Here is a 23,897-nt window from a genome sequence, read left to right on the forward strand (position 1 = left end):
GCCAGCCAGCCAGCCTGCGAGACAGTCAGCCAGCCAGCCAGCCTGCGAGACAGTCAGCCAGCCAGCCAGCCTGCGAGACAGTCAGCCAGCCAGCCAGCCTGTGAGACAGTCAGCCAGCCAGCCAGCCTGTGAGACAGTCAGCCAGCCAGCCAGCCTGTGAGACAGGTAGCCAGCCAGCCAGCCTGTGAGACAGGTAGCCAGCCTGTGAGACAGGTAGCCAGCCTGTGAGACAGGTAGCCAGCCTGTGAGACAGGTAGCCAGCCTGTGAGACAGGTAGCCAGCCTGTGAGACAGGTAGCCAGCCTGTGAGACAGGTAGCCAGCCTGTGAGACAGGTAGCCAGCCTGTGAGACAGGTAGCCAGCCTGTGAGACAGGTAGCCAGCCTGTGAGACAGGTAGCCAGCCTGTGAGACAGGTAGCCAGCCTGTGAGACAGGTAGCCAGCCAGCGAGACAGTCAGCCAGCCAGCCAGCGAGACAGTCAGCCAGCCAGCCAGCGAGACAGTCAGCCAGCCAGCCTGCGAGACAGTCAGCCAGCCAGCCTGCGAGACAGTCAGCCAGCCAGCCAGCCTGCGAGACAGTCAGCCAGCCAGCCAGCCTGCGAGACAGTCAGCCAGCCAGCCTGCGAGACAGTCAGCCAGCCAGCCAGCCTGCGAGACAGTCAGCCAGCCAGCCAGCCTGCGAGACAGTCAGCCAGCCAGCCAGCCTGCGAGACAGTCAGCCAGCCAGCCAGCCTGCGAGACAGTCAGCCAGCCAGCCAGCCTGCGAGACAGTCAGCCAGCCAGCCAGCCTGCGAGACAGTCAGCCAGCCAGCCAGCCTGTGAGACAGTCAGCCAGCCAGCCAGCCTGTGAGACAGTCAGCCAGCCAGCCAGCCTGTGAGACAGTCAGCCAGCCAGCCAGCCTGTGAGACAGGTAGCCAGCCAGCCAGCCTGTGAGACAGGTAGCCAGCCTGTGAGACAGGTAGCCAGCCTGTGAGACAGGTAGCCAGCCTGTGAGACAGGTAGCCAGCCTGTGAGACAGGTAGCCAGCCTGTGAGACAGGTAGCCAGCCTGTGAGACAGGTAGCCAGCCTGTGAGACAGGTAGCCAGCCTGTGAGACAGGTAGCCAGCCTGTGAGACAGGTAGCCAGCCTGTGAGACAGGTAGCCAGCCTGTGAGACAGGTAGCCAGCCTGTGAGACAGGTAGCCAGCCTGTGAGACAGGTAGCCAGCCTGTGAGACAGGTAGCCAGCCTGTGAGACAGGTAGCCAGCCTGTGAGACAGGTAGCCAGCCTGTGAGACAGGTAGCCAGCCTGTGAGACAGGTAGCCAGCCTGTGAGACAGGTAGCCAGCCTGTGAGACAGGTAGCCAGCCTGTGAGACAGGTAAGATCTGAGCAAAAAAAAGCAGAAAACCATCAAAAAGGATATGAAATCATAAACGGACTATTGGCAGCAAGCCTAGCAGAGCTTTATGGAGTGATAGTCACCTCTGGAATAAAACTCCGTTTTTAAATAAAGACTAAGACAGAAAAGTGGGAGTGGACCCAGGAGAGTTGTCCTTCCCCCTACGAGAAGCGGTCTGCTTTAGTTCAATGGAGGACAGTGAGAGCAGGAGGTCCCTTAATGAACCATTCCCACTGTCTGTACTGATGGGTAGAACAATGGGTTTAGAAGTAAGGTGTCTTTGTCTTTTGACAGTCTTTCTCCAAATTCCTGGATTATCCAGAAATCCTGGTTGGAATATTCCTGGAAATCCGGGAAAATCTCCAACCAAGATTCATGGAACCCTGGTCATTTTACAACAATTTGAAGAAAATTACCAGAATTATGCAACCCCAAATTCCACCAGATGTCAGCTGGCCAGGCAGGTCAGCCAGTCAACTTTATCAGTTACTTGTCATGTTTTGTGATTTTTATGGTTCCCAGGAAGAGTAGATGCTGCTTCTTAAAAAGCTAAATGGGGATCCTAATAAACAAATACAGTCAGTCAGCCAGCCAGCCAGTCAGCCAGCGTTTGGTGTGTAGATCCCCAGTCCAGAGGTGATCACCGCAGGTCCAACATGGTGACTCTGTCCTCGGTGACGGTGATGTGTCCTGCTCCCTGGAGGTGAACACAGAGGAGGAAGTGTTGATGTGTTTCTGAACAGAACCCTACTTCCTATATAGGGTTCAGGCAGCTTCCAAGGTAGTGCACTACAAAGGGGATAGAGAAAAGAGGTGTACTCACAGTGAAGAGAGGAGGGTCTTTGCTGTGAGGGTGGAAGCCTTTCTGTTTACACGTTGAGATCTCATCCATCCCACGGTCTGTTATCCTGAAGTAGCCCGTCCTATAAACACACACAGTCTGTTAGTCTGAAGTAGCCCGTCCTATAAACACACACAGTCTGTTAGTCAGAAGTAGCCCGTCCTATAAACACACAGTCTGTTAGTCAGAAGTAGCCCGTCCTATAAACACACACAGTCTGTTATCCTGAAGTAGCCCGTCCTATAAACACACACAGTCTGTTATCCTGAAGTAGCCCGTCCTATAAACACACACAGTCTGTTATCCTGAAGTAGCCTGTCCTATAAACACACAGTCTGTTATCCTGAAGTAGCCCGTCCTATAAACACACAGTCTGTTAGTCTGAAGTAGCCCGTCCTATAAACACACAGTCTGTTATCCTGAAGTAGCCCGTCCTATAAACACACAGTCTGTTAGTCAGAAGTAGCCCGTCCTATAAACACACAGTCTGTTAGTCAGAAGTAGCCAGTCCTATAAACACACAGTCTGTTAGTCAGAAGTAGCCCATCCTATAAACACACACAGTCTGTTAGTCAGAAGAAGCCCATCCTATAAACACAGTCTGTTAGTCAGAAGTAGCACATCCTATAAACACACACAGTCTGTTAGTCAGAAGTAGCCCGTCCTATAAACACACACAGTCTGTTAGTCTGAAGTAGCCCGTCCTATAAAACACACAGTCTGTTAGTCAGAAGTAGCCCGTCCTATAAACACACAGTCTGTTAGTCAGAAGTAGCCCATCCTATAAACACACAGTCTGTTAGTCAGAAGTAGCCCATCCTATAAACACACAGTCTGTTAGTCAGAAGTAGCCCATCCTATAAACACACAGTCTGTTAGTCAGAAGTAGCCCGTCCTATAAACACACACAGTCTGTTAGTCAGAAGTAGCCCGTCCTATAAACACACACAGTCTGTTAGTCTGAAGTAGCCCGTCCTATAAAACACACACAGTCTGTTAGTTAGAAGTAGCCCGTCCTATAAACACAGTATGTTAGTCAGAAGTAGCCCATCCTATAAACACAGTCTGTTAGTCAGAAATAGCCCATCCTATAAACACACACAGTCTGTTAGTCAGAAGTAGCCCGTCCTATAAACACACACAGTCTGTTAGTCAGAAGTAGCCCGTCCTATAAACACACAGTCTGTTATCCTGAAGTAGCCCGTCCTATAAACACACACAGTCTGTTATCCTGAAGTAGCCCGTCCTATAAACACACACAGTCTGTTATCCTGAAGTAGCCCGTCCTATAAACACACAGTCTGTTATCCTGAAGTAGCCCATCCTATAAACACACAGTCTGTTAGTCAGAAGTAGCCCGTCCTATAAACACACACAGTCTGTTAGTCAGAAGTAGCCCGTCCTATAAACACACACAGTCTGTTAGTCTGAAGTAGCCCGTCCTATAAAACACACACAGTCTGTTAGTTAGAAGTAGCCCGTCCTATAAACACAGTATGTTAGTCAGAAGTAGCCCATCCTATAAACACAGTCTGTTAGTCAGAAATAGCCCATCCTATAAACACACACAGTCTGTTAGTCAGAAGTAGCCCGTCCTATAAACACACACAGTCTGTTAGTCAGAAGTAGCCCGTCCTATAAACACACAGTCTGTTATCCTGAAGTAGCCCGTCCTATAAACACACACAGTCTGTTATCCTGAAGTAGCCCGTCCTATAAACACACACAGTCTGTTATCCTGAAGTAGCCCGTCCTATAAACACACACAGTCTGTTATCCTGAAGTAGCCCGTCCTATAAACACACAGTCTGTTATCCTGAAGTAGCCCGTCCTATAAACACACAGTCTGTTATCCTGAAGTAGCCCGTCCTATAAACACACACAGTCTGTTAGTCAGAAGTAGCCCATCCTATAAACACACACAGTCTGTTAGTCAGAAGTAGCCCATCCTATAAACACAGTATGTTAGTCAGAAGTAGCCCATCCTATAAACACAGTCTGTTAGTCAGAAGTAGCCCGTCCTATGAACACAGTCTGTTAGTCAGAAGTAGCCCGTCCTATAAACACACACAGTCTGTTAGTCAGAAGTAGCCCATCCTATAAACACACACAGTCTGTTAGTCAGAAGTAGCCCATCCTATAAACACACACAGTCTGTTAGTCAGAAGTAGCCCATCCTATAAACCCAGTCTGTTAGTCTGAAGTAGCCCATCCTATAAACACAGTCTGTTAGTCAGAAGTAGCCCATCCTATAAACACACACAGTCTGTTAGTCAGAAGTAGCCCATCCTATAAACACACAGTCTGTCAGTCAGAAGTAGCCCATCCTATAAACACACATAGTCTGTTAGTCAGAAGTAGCCCATCCTATAAACACACAGTCTGTTAGTCAGAAGTAGCCCATCCTATAAACACACACAGTCTGTTAGTCAGAAGTAGCCCATCCTATAAACACACATAGTCTGTTAGTTAGAAGTAGCCCATCCTATAAACACACACAGTCTGTTAGTCAGAAGTAGCCCATCCTATAAACACAGTCTGTTAGTCAGAAGTAGCCCATCCTATAAACACAGTCTGTTAGTCAGAAGTAGCCCATCCTATAAACACAGTCTGTTAGTCAGAAGTAGCCCGTCCTATAAACACAGTCTGTTAGTCAGAAGTAGCCCGTCCTATAAACACAGTCTGTTAGTCAGAAGTAGCCCATCCTATAAACACACAGTCTGTTAGTCAGAAGTAGCCCATCCTATAAACACACAGTCTGTTAGTCAGAAGTAGCCCATCCTATAAACACACACAGTCTGTTAGTCAGAAGTAGCCCATCCTATAAACACACACAGTCTGTTAGTCAGAAGTAGCCCATCCTATAAACCCAGTCTGTTAGTCTGAAGTAGCCCGTCCTATAAACAGTCTGTTAGTCAGAAGTAGCCCATCCTATAAACACACACAGTCTGTTAGTCAGAAGTAGCCCATCCTATAAACACACATAGTCTGTTAGTCAGAAGTAGCCCATCCTATAAACACAGTCTGTTAGTCAGAAGTAGCCCGTCCTATAAACACACAGTCTGTTAGTCAGAAGTAGCCCATCCTATAAACACACAGTCTGTTAGTCAGAAGTAGCCCATCCTATAAACACACAGTCTGTTAGTCAGAAGTAGCCCATCCTATAAACACACAGTCTGTTAGTCAGAAGTAGCCCGTCCTATAAACACAGTCTGTTAGTCAGAAGTAGCCCATCCTATAAACACACACAGTCTGTTAGTCAGAAGTAGCCCATCCTATAAACACACAGTCTGTTAGTCAGAAGTAGCCCATCCTATAAACACACAGTCTGTTAGTCAGAAGTAGCCCATCCTATAATAACAACACACATTATTGGGCTGAACTGTGAATTACAGACTGTGGCTTTAAAACAGCATCCGAGAAGAAAAAGAAACGCACACCTATTTAGGCCAGGAGGTGCTGGCTAGAGGTGCTGGCTAGAGGTGCTGGCTAGAGGTGCTGGCTAGAGGTGCTGGCTAGAGGTGCTGGCTAGAGGTGCTGACTAGAGGTGCTGACTAGAGGTGCTGACTAGAGGTGCTGACTAGAGGTGCTGACTAGAGGTGCTGACTAGAGGTGCTGGCTAGAGGTGCTGACTAGAGGTGCTGGCTAGAGGTGCTGACTAGAGGTGCTGGCTAGAGGTGCTGGCTAGAGGTGCTGGCTAGAGGTGCTGACTAGAGGTGCTGACTAGAGGTGCTGACTAGAGGTGCTGGCTAGAGGTGCTGGCTAGAGGTGCTGGCTAGAGGTGCTGGCTAGAGGTGCTGGCTAGAGGTGCTGACTAGAGGTGCTGGCTAGAGGTGCTGGCTAGAGGTGCTGGCTAGAGGTGCTGGCTAGAGGTGCTGGCTAGAGGTGCTGGCTAGAGGTGCTGGCTAGAGGTGCTGGCTAGAGGTGCTGGCTAGAGGTGCTGACTAGAGGTGCTGGCTAGAGGTGCTGACTAGAGGTGCTGGCTAGAGGTGCTGACTAGAGGTGCTGACTAGAGGTGCTGACTAGAGGTGCTGACTAGAGGTGCTGACTAGAGGTGCTGGCTAGAGGTGCTGACTAGAGGTGCTGACTAGAGGTGCTGACTAGAGGTGCTGACTAGAGGTGCTGGCTAGAGGTGCTGACTAGAGGTGCTGGCTAGAGGTGCTGACTAGAGGTGCTGGCTAGAGGTGCTGGCTAGAGGTGCTGGCTAGAGGTGCTGACTAGAGGTGCTGGCTAGAGGTGCTGGCTAGAGGTGCTGGCTAGAGGTGCTGGCTAGAGGTGCTGACTAGAGGTGCTGGCTAGAGGTGCTGGCTAGAGGTGCTGGCTAGAGGTGCTGGCTAGAGGTGCTGGCTAGAGGTGCTGACTAGAGGTGCTGGCTAGAGGTGCTGACTAGAGGTGCTGGCTAGAGGTGCTGGCTAGAGGTGCTGACTAGAGGTGCTGGCTAGAGGTGCTGGCTAGAGGTGCTGGCTAGAGGTGCTGGCTAGAGGTGCTGGCTAGAGGTGCTGGCTAGAGGTGCTGGCTAGAGGTGCTGGCTAGAGGTAATGGCTAGAGGTGCTGACTAGAGGTGCTGGCTAGAGGTGCTGGCTAGAGGTGCTGGCTAGAGGTGCTGACTAGAGGTGCTGGCTAGAGGTGCTGGCTAGAGGTGCTGGCTAGAGGTGCTGGCTAGAGGTGCTGGCTAGAGGTGCTGGCTAGAGGTGCTGGCTAGAGGTGCTGACTAGAGGTGCTGGCTAGAGGTGCTGACTAGAGGTGCTGGCTAGAGGTGCTGGCTAGAGGTGCTGACTAGAGGTGCTGACTAGAGGTGCTGGCTAGAGGTGCTGACTAGAGGTGCTGGCTAGAGGTGCTGGCTAGAGGTGCTGGCTAGAGGTGCTGGCTAGAGGTAATGGCTAGAGGTGCTGACTAGAGGTGCTGGCTAGAGGTGCTGGCTAGAGGTGCTGACTAGAGGTGCTGGCTAGAGGTGCTGACTAGAGGTGCTGACTAGAGGTGCTGACTAGAGGTGCTGACTAGAGGTGCTGGCTAGAGGTGCTGGCTAGAGGTGCTGGCTAGAGGTGCTGGCTAGAGGTGCTGACTAGAGGTGCTGACTAGAGGTGCTGACTAGAGGTGCTGGCTAGAGGTGCTGACTAGAGGTGCTGACTAGAGGTGCTGACTAGAGGTGCTGACTAGAGGTGCTGACTAGAGGTGCTGGCTAGAGGTGCTGGCTAGAGGTGCTGGCTAGAGGTGCTGACTAGAGGTGCTGACTAGAGGTGCTGACTAGAGGTGCTGGCTAGAGGTGCTGACTAGAGGTGCTGACTAGAGGTGCTGGCTAGAGGTGCTGACTAGAGGTGCTGGCTAGAGGTGCTGACTAGAGGTGCTGGCTAGAGGTGCTGGCTAGAGGTGCTGACTAGAGGTGCTGGCTAGAGGTGCTGGCTAGAGGTGCTGGCTAGAGGTGCTGGCTAGAGGTGCTGGCTAGAGGTGCTGACTAGAGGTGCTGGCTAGAGGTGCTGGCTAGAGGTGCTGACTAGAGGTGCTGACTAGAGGTGCTGACTAGAGGTGCTGCCTAGAGGTGCTGGCTAGAGGTGCTGGCTAGAGGTGCTGCCTAGAGGTGCTGCCTAGAGGTGCTGCCTAGAGGTGCTGGCTAGAGGTGCTGACTAGAGGTGCTGACTAGAGGTGCTGACTAGAGGTGCTGGCAAGAGGTGCTGACTAGAGGTGCTGGCTAGAGGTGCTGGCTAGAGGTGCTGACTAGAGGTGCTGACTAGAGGTGCTGACTAGAGGTGCTGCCTAGAGGTGCTGCCTAGAGGTGCTGGCTAGAGGTGCTGGCTAGAGGTGCTGACTAGAGGTGCTGCCTAGAGGTGCTGCCTAGAGGTGCTGGCTAGAGGTGCTGGCTAGAGGTGCTGGCTAGAGGTGCTGACTAGAGGTGCTGACTAGAGGTGCTGACTAGAGGTGCTGGCTAGAGGTGCTGACTAGAGGTGCTGGCTAGAGGTGCTGCCTAGAGGTGCTGGCTAGAGGTGCTGGCTAGAGGTGCTGACTAGAGGTGCTGACTAGAGGTGCTGACTAGAGGTGCTGGCTAGAGGTGCTGACTAGAGGTGCTGACTAGAGGTGCTGACTAGAGGTGCTGCCTAGAGGTGCTGACTAGAGGTGCTGACTAGAGGTGCTGACTAGAGGTGCTGGCTAGAGGTGCTGACTAGAGGTGCTGGCTAGAGGTGCTGGCTAGAGGTGCTGGCTAGAGGTGCTGACTAGAGGTGCTGACTAGAGGTGCTGACTAGAGGTGCTGGCTAGAGGTGCTGACTAGAGGTGCTGACTAGAGGTGCTGCCTAGAGGTGCTGACTAGAGGTGCTGACTAGAGGTGCTGGCTAGAGGTGCTGACTAGAGGTGCTGACTAGAGGTGCTGACTAGAGGTGCTGGCTAGAGGTGCTGACTAGAGGTGCTGGCTAGAGGTGCTGGCTAGAGGTGCTGGCTAGAGGTGCTGACTAGAGGTGCTGGCTAGAGGTGCTGGCTAGAGGTGCTGGCTAGAGGTGCTGGCTAGAGGTGCTGACTAGAGGTGCTGACTAGAGGTGCTGGCTAGAGGTGCTGACTAGAGGTGCTGGCTAGAGGTGCTGGCTAGAGGTGCTGGCTAGAGGTGCTGACTAGAGGTGCTGGCTAGAGGTGCTGGCTAGAGGTGCTGGCTAGAGGTGCTGGCTAGAGGTGCTGACTAGAGGTGCTGGCTAGAGGTGCTGGCTAGAGGTGCTGCCTAGAGGTGCTGCCTAGAGGTGCTGGCTAGAGGTGCTGACTAGAGGTGCTGGCTAGAGGTGCTGACTAGAGGTGCTGACTAGAGGTGCTGCCTAGAGGTGCTGGCTAGAGGTGCTGCCTAGAGGTGCTGGCTAGAGGTGCTGGCTAGAGGTGCTGGCTAGAGGTGCTGGCTAGAGGTGCTGGCTAGAGGTGCTGGCTAGAGGTGCTGGCTAGAGGTGCTGGCTAGAGGTGCTGGCTAGAGGTGCTGGCTAGAGGTGCTGGCTAGAGGTGCTGGCTAGAGGTGCTGACTAGAGGTGCTGGCTAGAGGTGCTGGCTAGAGGTGCTGACTAGAGGTGCTGGCTAGAGGTGCTGACTAGAGGTGCTGGCTAGAGGTGCTGGCTAGAGGTGCTGACTAGAGGTGCTGGCTAGAGGTGCTGACTAGAGGTGCTGGCTAGAGGTGCTGGCTAGAGGTGCTGACTAGAGGTGCTGGCTAGAGGTGCTGGCTAGAGGTGCTGACTAGAGGTGCTGCCTAGAGGTGCTGGCTAGAGGTGCTGACTAGAGGTGCTGGCTAGAGGTGCTGGCTAGAGGTGCTGGCTAGAGGTGCTGGCTAGAGGTGCTGGCTAGAGGTGCTGGCTAGAGGTGCTGGCTAGCGGAGTAGAAAACTTGAAAATAAAAGAGCCGCACACTCTAGGAGCTCAGAACACTCTAGGAGCTCAGATGCAAAACTGTAATTACCAACGTTTCAACAGCCAAGCTGTCTTCATCAGGGTATAATCACAAACACTGGGGGATGACTCGTTTATATAGTGTCAAAAGACACAGGTGTCTGTAATCATGGCCAGGAGTGGCCTAATATCATTGGTTAATAATCAAATATTAAAATGTCATACAAAGAACAGCATACAAACAACAAATGGATAGCATACTATTATATTATGTAGGTAAAACAAAGCGTGAATTAAATGTATGTATCTCAGAGCATCGTAGCACCAGTAGGTGTAAAAACTTTACTTATCCAGTTGCGGCCCACTTCTTGGAGGCAGGCCACTCGATTTTCGTCTCTGCGTTATAGAGGTGCTGCCTAGAGGTGCTGCCTAGAGGTGCTGCCTAGAGGTGCTGCCTAGAGGTGCTGCCTAGAGGTGCTGGCTAGAGGTGCTGGCTAGAGGTGCTGGCTAGAGGTGCTGACTAGAGGTGCTGGCTAGAGGTGCTGGCTAGAGGTGCTGGCTAGAGGTGCTGGCTAGAGGTGCTGGCTAGAGGTGCTGGCTAGAGGTGCTGGCTAGAGGTGCTGACTAGAGGTGCTGGCTAGAGGTGCTGACTAGAGGTGCTGGCTAGAGGTGCTGGCTAGAGGTGCTGACTAGAGGTGCTGGCTAGAGGTGCTGACTAGAGGTGCTGGCTAGAGGTGCTGACTAGAGGTGCTGGCTAGAGGTGCTGGCTAGAGGTGCTGACTAGAGGTGCTGCCTAGAGGTGCTGCCTAGAGGTGCTGGCTAGAGGTGCTGGCTAGAGGTGCTGACTAGAGGTGCTGGCTAGAGGTGCTGACTAGAGGTGCTGGCTAGAGGTGCTGGCTAGAGGTGCTGGCTAGAGGTGCTGGCTAGAGGTGCTGGCTAGCGGAGTAGAAAACTTGAAAATAAAAGAGCCGCACACTCTAGGAGCTCAGAACACTCTAGGAGCTCAGATGCAAAACTGTAATTACCAACGTTTCAACAGCCAAGCTGTCTTCATCAGGGTATAATCACAAACACTGGGGGATGACTCGTTTATATAGTGTCAAAAGACACAGGTGTCTGTAATCATGGCCAGGAGTGGCCTAATATCATTGGTTAATAATCAAATATTAAAATGTCATACAAAGAACAGCATACAAACAACAAATGGATAGCATACTATTATATTATGTAGGTAAAACAAAGCGTGAATTAAATGTATGTATCTCAGAGCATCGTAGCACCAGTAGGTGTAAAAACTTTACTTATCCAGTTGCGGCCCACTTCTTGGAGGCAGGCCACTCGATTTTCGTCTCTGCGTTATATTGGCATCGAACATAAATTAATTTAAGACTACACAAGCTTACAAACAATTACAATGGCAAAGTCACATTAATCACAAGAATGTCTTCAGATCAAAGTCTACGTTGAGACCGAAGGGAACAAAGGTCTTTAAGTTAAAGATCCAGGCAGCCTCTCGTTTTAACAATAAATTATCAAGGTCACCCCCTCTCCTAGGGAGGGTGACATGTTCGATGCCAATATAACGCAGAGACGAAAATCGAATGGCCTGCCTCCAAGAAGTGGGCCGCAACTGGATAAGTAAAGTTTTTACACCTAATGGTGCTACGATGCTCCTAATGGTGCTACGATGCTCCTAATGGTGCTACGATGCTCCTAATGGTGCTACGATGCTCCTAATGGTGCTACGATGCTCCTAATGGTGCTACGATGCTCCTAATGGTGCTACGATGCTCCTAATGGTGCTACGATACATACATTTAATTCACGCTTTGTTTTACCTACATCATTTTTTACCACAAGGACACGTTATAAGATAAATAACTGCCTTAGTGGAGCACGTAATAACACCTTTGATCGGGATCGATTTCCCTGTTTGTGGGTGTTTGAAGGATCTACATTTATAAGTGTCATTGCATTGAGCACAGCCATTACACTTGTAGTTTCCATCCAGTAGGATAGACGTTGTTCAGGAATATCTTGGGGTGGTAAATCAGAGTTTACCAGCTGATCTCCGAGGCTTCTGCCCCGCGAGAATACCACCAAGGGAAGGTCTGAAAACACATTACCGAGACTATCATCGGATATTATGATGTGCCGATGTTTGTGAACAATTCCCTTAATTTGTTCAGAGCACTTTGAATAACAGGTAGTTAGAACACAAGAATGAGTCTTTTTGCGAGACTGACCTTGAAAAAGGTCTCGTTTTGTTTTTAATTTTCTCAATGGCAATATTAATCTGATCATTCTTGTAGCCCCTCTCCTTGAACTTTCTTTGCGTCTCAGCCATATTTCTGTCGAAATCGGATAGTTTTTTGCAAATTATTTTGATTTGACAGAATTGGCTGTAGGGCAAACTGTTTTTCAAGGGAAGTGGGTGACAACTATCAGCCCTCAACAAGCTGTTACGATCAGTGGACTTCCTGTAAAGATCAGTGTATAGAACATTATCTTCACACAAGATCAGAAGATCGAGAAAACTGATTTGACGTGTATCAGATTGCATAGTAAATCTCAGATGCTCAGAACAGGAGTTAAGAAAAGCAAAACAGCTCCAGACGTTCCATGCATCACCTCTCCATAGAACAAAAATATCATCAATATACCGTTTCCAAATAATGATGTGAGGCAAGAAAACATTTTTGAGAGGTTTGAAAATAGACTGTTTCTCCACGTAACCCACATACACATTAGCATAGTTAGGAGCCTTGGGGGATCCCATAGCAGTAACCTTTGTCTGAATAAACAAATAATTTACAAACACAAAGTAGTTGTGTGTGAGTACTATTTCAGACAATGTTATAATGCATGCACTGGAAGGTAGTTCATTAGGGTCACGTTGCAGAAGAAAATGTTCCATAGCTTCAATACCGCCCTCGTGTGGAATATTAGTGTATAACGACTAAACATCAAAAGTAACTAACCAGGTATTCTCAGGGAGAGGATCAAGAGATTCAATAATAGAGACCATACTGCTGGTGTCCTTTAGGAGGAGACTACGATAGGGGCCGTTACTGCACCAATGCCCTCTACGATAGGGGCCGTTACTGCATCAATGCCCTCTACGATAGGGGCCGTTACTGCATCAATGCCCTCTACGATAGGGGCCGTTACTGCATCAATGCCCTCTACGATAGGGGCCGTTACTGCATCAATGCCCTCTACGATAGGGGCCGTTACTGCATCAATGCCCTCTACGATAGGGGCCGTTACTGCATCAATGCCCTCTACGATAGGGGCCGTTACTGCATCAATGCCCTCTACGATAGGGGCCGTTACTGCATCAATGCCCTCTACGATAGGGGCCGTTACTGCATCAATGCCCTCTACGATAGGGGCCGTTACTGCATCAATGCCCTCTACGATAGGGGCCGTTACTGCATCAATGCCCTCTACGATAGGGGCCGTTACTGCATCAATGCCCTCTACGATAGGGGCGTTACTGCATCAATGCCCTCTACGATAGGGGCCGTTACTGCATCAATGCCCACTGCATCAATGCCCTCTACGATAGGGGCCGTTACTGCATCAATGCCCTCTACGATAGGGGCCGTTACTGCATCAATGCCCTCTACGATAGGGGCCGTTACTGCATCAATGCCCTCTACGATAGGGGCCGTTACTGCATCAATGCCCTCTACGATAGGGGCCGTTACTGCATCAATGCCCTCTACGATAGGGGCCGTTACTGCATCAATGCCCTCTACGATAGGGGCCGTTACTGCATCAATGCCCTCTACGATAGGGGCCGTTACTGCATCAATGCCCTCTACGATAGGGGCCGTTACTGCATCAATGCCCTCTACGATAGGGGCGTTACTGCATCAATGCCCTCTACGATAGGGGCGTTACTGCATCAATGCCCTCTACGATAGGGGCGTTACTGCATCAATGCCCTCTACGATAGGGGCCGTTACTGCATCAATGCCCTCTACGATAGGGGCGTTACTGCATCAATGCCCTCTACGATAGGGGCGTTACTGCATCAATGCCCTCTACGATAGGGGCGTTACTGCATCAATGCCCTCTACGATAGGGGCGTTACTGCATCAATGCCCTCTACGATAGGGGCTGGTACTGCATCAATGCCATTCTTGTGATTATTGTGACTTTGCCATTGTAATTGTTTGTAAGCTTGTGTAGTCTTAAATGAATTTATGATCGTATGCTATCCATTTGCTGTTTGTATGCTGTTCTTTGTATGCCATTTTAATATTTGATAATTAACCAATGATATTAGGCCACTCTTGGCCATGATTACAGACACCTGTGTCTTTTGACACCACATAAACAAGTCATCCCGCAGTGTTTGTGATTATACCCTGATGAAGACAGCTTGGCTGTTGAAACGTTGGTATTACATTTTTGCATCTGAGCTCCTGATAAAGGCAGTGTGTCTACACTCACTCGTTATAACACATGATAAAGGTTATAACACATGATAAAGGTTATATAACATGATAAAGGTTATAACACATGATAAAGGTTATAACACATGACAAAGGCAGCGTGTCTACACTCACTCGTTATAACACATGACATGACAAAGGCAGCGTGTCTACACTCACTTGTTATAACACATGACATGACAAAGGCAGTGTGTCTACACTCACTCGTTATAACACATGATAAAGGTTATAACACATGATAAAGGTTATAACACATGATAAAGGTTATAACACATGATAAAGGCAGTTTGTCTACACTCACTCGTTATAACACATGACATGACAAAGGCAGCGTGTCTACACTCACTCGTTATAACACATGACATGACAAAGGCAGTGTGTCTACACTCACTCGTTATAACACATGACATGACAAAGGCAGTGTGTCTACACTCACTCGTTATAACACATGACATGACAAAGGCAGCGTGTCTACACTCACTCGTTATAACACATGACCTGATAAAGGCAGTGTGTCTACACTCACTCGTTATAACACATGATAAAGGTTATAACGCATGATAAAAGTTATAACACATGATAAAGGCAGTGTGTCTATCCTCACTCGTTATAACACATGATAAAGGCAGCCTGTCTACACTCACTCGTTATAACACATGACATGATAAAGGTTATAACACATGATAAAGGCAGTGTGTCTATACTCACTCATTGAACCTGGGTGAGCAGACAATAGCGATAGCCTCCGGCATCATGAGCTGGTAGGAACAGTGTGTGTGGAGATCGACACTGGACAGGAAGGCTGTCTGGGTGGGGTGGGTCTGAAACAATACAAACATATATTGAACAAAAATATAAGGTGTTGGTCCCATGCACTGAAATAAATGATCCCAGAAATGTTCCATTCATGCAAAAATCTTATTTCTAACAAATGTTTGTTGACATCCTTGTTACTGAACATTTCTCCAGGATAATCCATCCACCTGGCAGGTGTGGCATATCAAGCAACTGATTAAATAGCATGATCATTACACAGGTGCACCTTCTGCTGGGGTCAATAAAAGGCCACTGTAAAATGTGCAGTTTTGTCACACAACACAATGCCACAGTTGTTTCAAGTTGAGGAAGCTTGCAATTGGCATGCTGACTACAGGAATGTCCAGAGTTTTTGCCAAAGAATTGAACATTTATTTCTCTACCATAAGCCGCCTCCAACATAATTTTAGAGAATTTGTTTTAGACAATCCGGCTTCTTCACCTGCGGGATCGTCTGAGACCAGCCACCCGGGCAGCTGATGAAACTGTAATTTTGCACAACCGAAGAATTACTGCACAAACTGTCAGAAACCATCTCAGGGAAGCTAATCTGTGTTCTCGTTGTCCTCACCAGACTGCGGTTAAGTGAATCATTGGGCAAATGCTCACCTTCGATGGCCACTGGAGAAGTGTGATCTTTACGGATGAATCTTGGTTTCAACTCTACCCGGCAGATTGCAGACGGCGTGTATGGTATCGTTTGGGCGAGCAGTTTGCTGATGTCAACGTTGTGAACAGAGTGCCCCATGGTGGGGTTATAGTATGGGCAGGCATAAGCTACGGACAATGAACACAATTGCATTTATCGATGGCAATTTGAATGCACAGAGATACTGTGACGAGAACCTGAGGCCCATTGTTGTGCCATTCATCCTCCACCATCACCTCATGTTTCAGCATGATAATGCACGGCCCCATGTCGCAAGGATCTGTACACAATTCCTGGATGCTGAAAATGTCACCGTTCCTCCGTGGCCTGCATACTCAGACATGTCACCCATTGAGCATGTTTGGGATGCTCTGGATCGATGTGTACGGCAACGTGTTCCAGTTTCCGCCAATATCCAGAAACCTCCACAGCCATTTAAGGAGGAGTGGGACAACATTCCACAGGCCACAGTCACCAACCTGATCAACTCTATGTGAAGGAGATGTGTCGCGCTGCATGAGACAAATTGTCACACCAGATACTGACTGGTTCTGATCCACACCAGATACTGACTGGTTCTGATCCACACCCCTACCTTTTTTTTATCTGTATTCCCAGTCATGTGAAATCCATAGATTAGGGGAAAATGTATTTATCTCAATTGACTGATTTCCTCATATGAACTGTAACTCAGTCAAATCTGAAATTATTGCATGTTGCATTTATAATTTTGTTCAGTGTATAAAATTATATATTATTATATAGTAGGAACAAGGTGTGTGGAGATCAACACTGGGCAGGAAGACAATTTTCTCACTGAGGAGAAGCCCGGGTTCAGTATCTCAGTAAATGTATCATCTCTGGTAGGGTTATCCCAATACCAGAATCTCAGTAAATGTATCATCTCTGGTAGGGTTATCCCAATACCAGAATCTCAGTAAATGTATCATCTCTGGTAGGGTTATCCCAATACCAGAATCTCAGTAAATGTATCATCTCTGGTAGGGTTATCCCAGTACCAGAATCTCAGTAAATGTATCATCTCTGGTAGGGTTATCCCAATACCAGAATCTCAGTAAATGTACAGTTGAAGTCGGAAGTTTGCATCCACTTAGGTTGGAGTCATTAACTTGTTTTTCAACCACTCCACAGAAGTTGTGTTTATAAACTATAGTTTTGGCAAGTCAGTTACGACATCTACCTTCTGCATGACATAAGTCATTTTTCCAACAATTCTTTCCAGACAGATTACTTCACTTATAATTCACTGTGTGACAATTCCAGTGGGTCAGAAGTTTACATACACTAAATTGACTGTGCCTTTAAACAGCTTGGAAATGTACAGAAAATTATGGCATGGCTTTAGAAGCTTCTGATAGGCTAATTGACATCATTTGAGTCAATTGGAGGTGAACCTGTGGATGTATTTTAAGGCCTACCTTCAAACTCAGTGCCTCTTTGCTTGACATCATGGGAAAATCAAAAGAAATCAGCCAAGACCTGAGAAAGAAAATGTTAGACCTCCACAAGTCTGGTTCATCATTGGGAGCAATTTCCAAATGCCTGAAGTTTCCACGCTCATCTGTACAAACAATAGTACGCAAGTATAAACCCCATGGGACCACGCAGCCGTCATACCACTCAGGAAGGAGACGCGTTCTGTCTCCTAGAGATGAACGTACTTTGGTGCGAAAAGTGCAAATCAATCCCAGAACAACATCAAAGGACCTTGTGAAGATGCTGGAGGAAACTGGTACAAAAGTATCTAATATCCACAGTAAAACGAGTCCTATATCAACATAACCTGAAAGGCCGCTCAGCAAGGAAGAAGCCACTGATCCGAAACCACCATAAAAATCCAGAGTACGGATTGCAACTACACATGGGGACAAAGATCGTGCATTGTGGAGAAATGTCCTCTGGTCTGATGAAACAAAAATATAACTTTTTGGCCATAATGACCATCATTATGTTTGGAGGAAACAGGGGAAGGCTTGCAAGCCGAAGAACACCATCCCAACCGTGAAGCACGGGGGTGGCAGCATCATGTTGTGGGGTTGCTTTGCTGCAGGAGGGACTGGTGCACTTCACAAAATAGATGGCATCATGAAGGTGGAAAATTATGTGGAGATATTGAAGCAACATCTCAAGGCACCAGTCAGGAAGTTAAAGCTTGGTCACAAATGGGTCTTCCAAATGGACAATGACCCCAAGCATACTTCCAAAGTTGTGGCAAAATGGCTTAAAGACAACAAAGTCAAGGTATTGGAGTGGCCATCACAAAACCCTGACGTCAATCCTGTAGAAAATTTGTGACCAGTACTGAAAAAGCGTGTGCGAACAAGGAGGCCTACAAAACTGACTCAGTTACACCAGCTGTGTCAGGAGGAATGGGCCAAAATTCACCCAACTTATTGTGGGAAGCTTGTGGAAGGCTACCCGAAACGTTTGACTCAAGTTAAACAATTTAAAGGCCATGCTACCAAATACTAATTGAGTGTATGTAAACTTCTGACCCACTGGGAATGTGATGAAAGAAATAAAAGCTGAAATAAAATCACTCTACTATTATTCTGGCATTTCACATTCTTAAAATAAAGTGATGTTCCTAACTGACCTAAAACAGGGGATTTTTACTAAGATTAAATGTCAGGAATTGTGAAAAACTGAGTTTAAATGTATTTGGCTGAGGTGTATGTAAACTTCCTACTTCAATTGTATGTAAGAATGCTGTTTATTGACTACAGCTCAGCATTCAACACCATAGTGCGCTCCAAGCTCATCATTAAGCTCAGGGCCCTGGGTCTGAACCCCTCCCTGTGCAACTGGTTCCTGGACTTCCTGACAGCAGCCCCCCAGGTGGTGAAGGTAGGCAACAACACCTCCACGACACTGATCCTCAACACAGGGGTCCAACAAGGGTGAGTGCTCAGCCCCCTCCTGTACTCCGTTCACCATGACTGCAATCATCAAGTTTGCAGATGACACAAGTGGCCTGATTACAAACAACAATGAGACAGCCTACAGGGAGGATGAGTGCTGCCAAGAAAATAACCCACAACAAAACGAAGAAGCTATTCATGGACTTCAGGAGACAGCAGAGGGAGCACCCCCCTATCCACATCAATGGGGCCGCAGTGGAGAAAGTGAAAAGCTTCAAGTTTCTCTGCGTACACATCACTGGCAAACTGAAATGACACAGACAATGTGCTGAAGAAGTCGCAACAGCGCATCAGGAGGCTGAAGAAATTCGGCTTGGCACCTAAGACCCTCACAAACTTAGATGCATCATTGAGAGCATCCTGTCAGGCTGTATCACCACCGTATACTGCAACTGTACCGTCCGCAACTGCAGGGCTCTCCAGAGGGTGGTGTGTTCAGGCATCCGAGCCATGGCCTGTTCACCCAGCTATCATCCAGAAGGCGAGGTCAGTACAGGTGCATCAAAGCTGAGAACAAGAGACTGAAAAACAGCTTCTATCTCAAGGCCACCAGACTGTTAAACAGCCATCACTAGCAGCTACCACCCGGTTACTCAACCCTGACTGCTGCCTGAAATCACTGATCACTTCAATAATGTTTACAAACTGTTCTACTCATTTCATATGTAAATGCTGTAGACTACTGTATTGCTCGTCCTAATATTTATATATTTCTTAATTCCACTCTTGTACTTTTAGTTGTGTGTATTGTTAGATACTACTTGTTATTACTGCACTGTTGGATCTAGGAACACAAGCATTTCGCTACACCCACAATAACATCTGCAACCAATTTGATTTGGAATTGGATTTGATCACAATACCAGTATCTCAGTAGATGTATTACCCTTATTACTAATATTAATATTATTATGACCAAACATCTGCTCATCCAACATCCCATAACAGTCTCCACTCTTCTGGGAAGTCATTAATATGGAGTTGCTCCCACCTTTTCTGGTACTATTTAATGAAGCTAACAGCCTCCACTCTTCTGAGAAGGCTTTCCACTAGATGTTGGAACATTGCTGCTATAACAGCCTCCACTCTTCTGGGAAGGCTTTCCACTAGATGTAGGAACATTGCTGCTATAACAGCCTCCACTGTACTTGCAGGCCAGTCATGTTCTTCCACACCGATCTCAACAAACCATTTCTGTATGGACCTCGCTTTGTGCTCGAGGACATTGTCATGCTGAAACAGGAAAGGGCCTTCCCCAATCTGTTGCTAGAAAGTTGGAAGAAGAGAATCGTCTAGAATGTCATTGTATGCTGTAGCGTTAAGATTTCCCTTCACTGGAACTAAGGGGCTTGAACCACGAAAAACAGTCCCAGACCATTATTCCTCCTCCACCAAACTTTACAGTTGGCACTATGCATTGGGGCAGGTAGTGTTCTCCTGGCATCTGCCAAACCCAGATTCGTCCGTCAGGCTGCCAGATGGTGAAGCGTGATTCACCCCTCCAGAGAACGTGTTTCCACTGCTCCAGACTCCAATGGCGGCGAGCTTTCCACCACTCCAGCTGACGCTTGGCATTGGGCATGGTGATCTTAGTCTTGTGTGCGGCTGCTCGGCCATGGAAACCATGGCTCCATTTCATGAAGCTCCCGACCAACAGTTCTTGTGCTGACGTTGCTTCCAGAGGCAGAATGGAACTCAGCGTTGAGTGTTGCAACCGGGGACAGACAATTTTTTCACTCTTCAGCACTCGGCGGTCCTGTTCTGTGAGCTGGTGTGGCCTACCACTTCGTGGCTGAGCCGTTGTTGCTCCTAGACATTACCACTTCACAAAAACAGAGCGTACACTTGACAGGGACGTCTCTAGCAGGGCAGAAATTTAACCAACTGAATTGTTGGAAAAGTGGCATCCTATGACAGTGCCAAGTTGAAATTCACTGAGCTCTTCAGTAAGGCCATTCTACTGACAATGTTTGTCTATGGAGATTGCATGTCTGTGTGGTCCATTTTATACATCTGTCAGCAACGGGTGTGGTTGTATTAGCAGAATACACTAATTTGGAGGGGTGTCCACAAACTTTTGCACAAAAAGTATCATGACAAGCAAACAAAAAATAAAGCAGGCTTAATTTGCTGAGGAAAATGTTATAAACTGGTCCTGGATCAGCTCTCCTAGAGGTTGTATGAATATGGGCTCTGGTGTAACTCACATGTATCCAGCCCAGGGTGATGAGGTCATACTGGTCCTGGATCAGGAACAGCTCCTCTTCGTTCTCCGTGTCGCAGTAGTCTGGCCCTCCGTTCTGCTTCGGCACGATCACATGGGTCACTGTGAACGCATTCCTCAGCTGGAAAACACAGAATCAGACACACATAGACACACAGAGAGAGTCAGAGACACAGAGAGAGTCAGAGACACAGAGAGAGTCAGAGACACAGAGAGAGTCAGAGACACAGAGAGAGTCAGAGACACAGAGAGAGTCAGACACACAGAGAGAGTCAGAGACACAGAGAGAGTCAGACACACAGAGAGAGTCAGAGACACAGAGAGAGTCAGAGACACAGAGAGAGTCAGACACAGAGAGAGTCAGACACAGAGAGAGTCAGACACAGAGAGTCAGACACAGAGAGACAGAATCAGACATGGAATTTGACTGCCATCATGACTCATAATACGGTCACCGTACCAGCCCTACATGCACCCACATCAATACGTTTTGCTGTAGAATAACTATGATTATAGTACAGCTGTTGCTGTATAAAAGTTAGGTCTTACCAGTTTGCCACAGAGGATGCCACAGGTCTCCACAGCTCGGCTGGTGTTGGACTCAGCTAGCCTGAGGAAGCTGCTGCAGAGCTCTGAGGGCACTGCCAGCTGCCGGATGCCATCCACCATCCCATCCATGGTGTCTGGACAGAGGAGGGACAATACCCCATCATGAACCATCAGGTTTTCAGGACCACTTCAGAAATAACTGTTTTAATTCGTGTGTTATCCTCTGTCATTGAAATGTGAATCTTGTGTTGTATTTCATCCCTTCAATTCTATGTGGTGGAGCCAGATGAAACATCTCTTCTATTCTATGTGGTGGAGCCAGATGAAACATCTCTTCTATTCTATGTGGTGGAGCCAGATGAAACATCTCTTCTATTCTATGTGGTGGAGCCAGATGAAACATCCAGAGAAAAGTAGATCAGAGTAGAATAATTTGATTAGCCTTTTCCATGAACACTGAGTGTACAAAACATCAGGAACACCTTCCTAATATTAAGTTGCACCCCCTTTTGCCCTCAGAACAGCCTCAATTCGTCGGGGTATGGGACTCTACAAGGTCACTAAAGCGTTCCACAGGGATGCTGGCCCATGTTGACTCCAATGCTTCCCACAGTTGTGTCAAGTTGGCTGGATGTCCTTTGGGTGGTGGACCATTCTTGATACACACAGGAAACTGTTGAGCGTGAAAAACGCTGCAGCTTTGCAGTTCTTGACTCAAACCGGTGCTCCTGGCACCTACTACCATACCCCGTTCAAAGGCACTTAAATATTTTGTCTTGTCCATTCACCCTCTGAATGACACACATTCACAATCCATGTCTCAATTGTCTCAAGGCTGAAAAATCCTTCTTAAACCTGTCTCCTCCCCTTCATCTACACTGATTGCAGTGGATTTAACCTGTCTCCTCCCCTTCATCTACACTGATTGGAGTGGATTTAACCTGTCTCCTCCCCTTCATCTACACTGATTGGAGTGGATTTAACCTGTCTCCTCCCCTTCATCTACACTGATTGGAGTGGATTTAACCTGTCTCCTGCCCTTCATCTACACTGATTGGAGTGGATTTAACCTGTCTCCTCCCCTTCATCTACACTGATTGGAGTGGATTTAACCTGTCTCCTGCCCTTCATCTACACTGATTGGAGTGGATTTAACCTGTCTCCTCCCCTTCATCTACACTGATTGGAGTGGATTTAACTTGTCTCCTCCCCTTCATCTACACTGATTGGAGTGGATTTAACCTCTCCTCCCCTTCATCTACACTGATTGGAGTGGATTTAACCTGTCGCCTCCCCTTCATCTACACTGATTGGAGTGGATTTAACCTGTCGCCTCCCCTTCATCTACACTGATTGGAGTGGATTTAACCTGTCTCCTCCCCTTCATCTACACTGATTGGAGTGGATTTAACCTGTCTCCTCCCTGTCTCCTCCCCTTCATCTACACTGATTGGAGTGGATTTAACCTGTCTCCTCCCCTTCATCTACACTGATTGGAGTGGATTTAACTTGTCTCCTCCCCTTCATCTACACTGATTGGAGTGGATTTAACCTCTCCTCCCCTTCATCTACACTGATTGGAGTGGATTTAACCTGTCTCCTCCCCTTCATCTACACTGATTGGAATGGATTTAACCTGTCTCCTCCCCTTCATCTACACTGATTGGAGTGGATTTAACCTGTCTCCTGCCCTTCATCTACACTGATTGGAGTGGATTTAACCTGTCTCCTCCCCTTCATCTACACTGATTGGAGTGGATTTAACCTGTCTCCTCAATAAGGGATCATAGATTTATACCTGGAATCACCAGATCAGTCTGTCACGGAAAAAGCAGGTGTTCCTAATGTTTTGTACACTCAGTGTGTGTTTACTCACTGCTGTTCCCACTAGGGCTCACAGGTTTGAGCGTCCGGTCGAAGGTGGGGAGCGGTCTGACCTGGCCGGTGCTGTCCCCCGGGCTCTGAGGGGGGGTGGGGGACACGGCCAGGGGCAGAGGGGGGCCCTGGATCCCTGGGAGGAGGGGTGCATCGGGGGGAGGGGTCCCAGGAGCATGAAACTCCTGAAGGATACGCTGCCTCTCCTTCTCCAGCTCCTGCCGTCTGATTATGGAGTCACATTTAGTGTCAATATTGATCAATATTAAAAAAGGTCCATTTTGGACTTCATATGAAATCCTTTCTGGGTAAGTTACTGTACTTTAGTGTGATTTTTGACCAATTGAAAACAAACAAAAACAGCTACTTAGCAAAGAGCAATTTCTCAAGTTACGTCTGTCTGTGAGTGGTCTGAGTGGGGAGGGGAGAACAGACTGTCTGTGAGTGGTCTGAGTGGGGAGGGGAGAACAGACTGTCTGTGAGTGGTCTGAGTGGGGAGGGGAGAACTGACTGTCTGTGAGTGGTCTGAGTGGGAGGGGAAAACAGACTGTCTGTGAGTGGTCTGAGTGGGGAGGGGAGAACAGACTGTCTGTGAGTGGTCTGAGTGGGAGGGGAAAACAGACTGTCTGTGAGTGGTCTGAGTGGGGAGGGGAGAACTGACTGTCTGTGAGTGGTCTGAGTGGGGAGGGGAGAACTGTCCCCAGGCACGCCAAAACTCCATCCCACCAAAACAGGCGGAAATTTACATTGACCTTTTCAAACTGCTCTTCACAGTACTATTCCAACATCATAGTGTGTAAGTATATATAAAACA

At 48.1% G+C, this 23,897-nt stretch overlaps 1 protein-coding gene across 5 annotated transcripts in view; it reads right to left on the bottom strand.

Moving 5' to 3' along the window:
- Positions 1 to 822: 822 nt before the first annotated feature.
- LOC110525125 (STAM-binding protein-like A) overlaps positions 823 to 23,897 on the bottom strand; it is a 35,439-nt gene continuing 12,364 nt past the window's right edge. For 2 of the 5 annotated variants that reach the window (XM_036979172.1, XM_036979171.1), the window contains exons 6-11: positions 23,085 to 23,308; positions 21,209 to 21,342; positions 20,643 to 20,780; positions 14,737 to 14,849; positions 2,202 to 2,301; positions 823 to 2,075 (exon numbers count right to left, since the gene is read on the bottom strand). In XM_036979172.1, coding sequence (XP_036835067.1) covers positions 2,019 to 2,075; positions 2,202 to 2,301; positions 14,737 to 14,849; positions 20,643 to 20,780; positions 21,209 to 21,342; positions 23,085 to 23,308 — 766 coding nt within the window. In that variant the 3' untranslated portion in view covers positions 823 to 2,018. The other 3 variants (XM_036979173.1, XM_036979174.1, XM_036979175.1) reach the window with 3 other exon arrangements.

The sequence above is a fragment of the Oncorhynchus mykiss genome, chromosome 6 (assembly GCF_013265735.2).
Source record: "Oncorhynchus mykiss isolate Arlee chromosome 6, USDA_OmykA_1.1, whole genome shotgun sequence".
Taxonomy (NCBI): domain Eukaryota; kingdom Metazoa; phylum Chordata; class Actinopteri; order Salmoniformes; family Salmonidae; genus Oncorhynchus; species Oncorhynchus mykiss.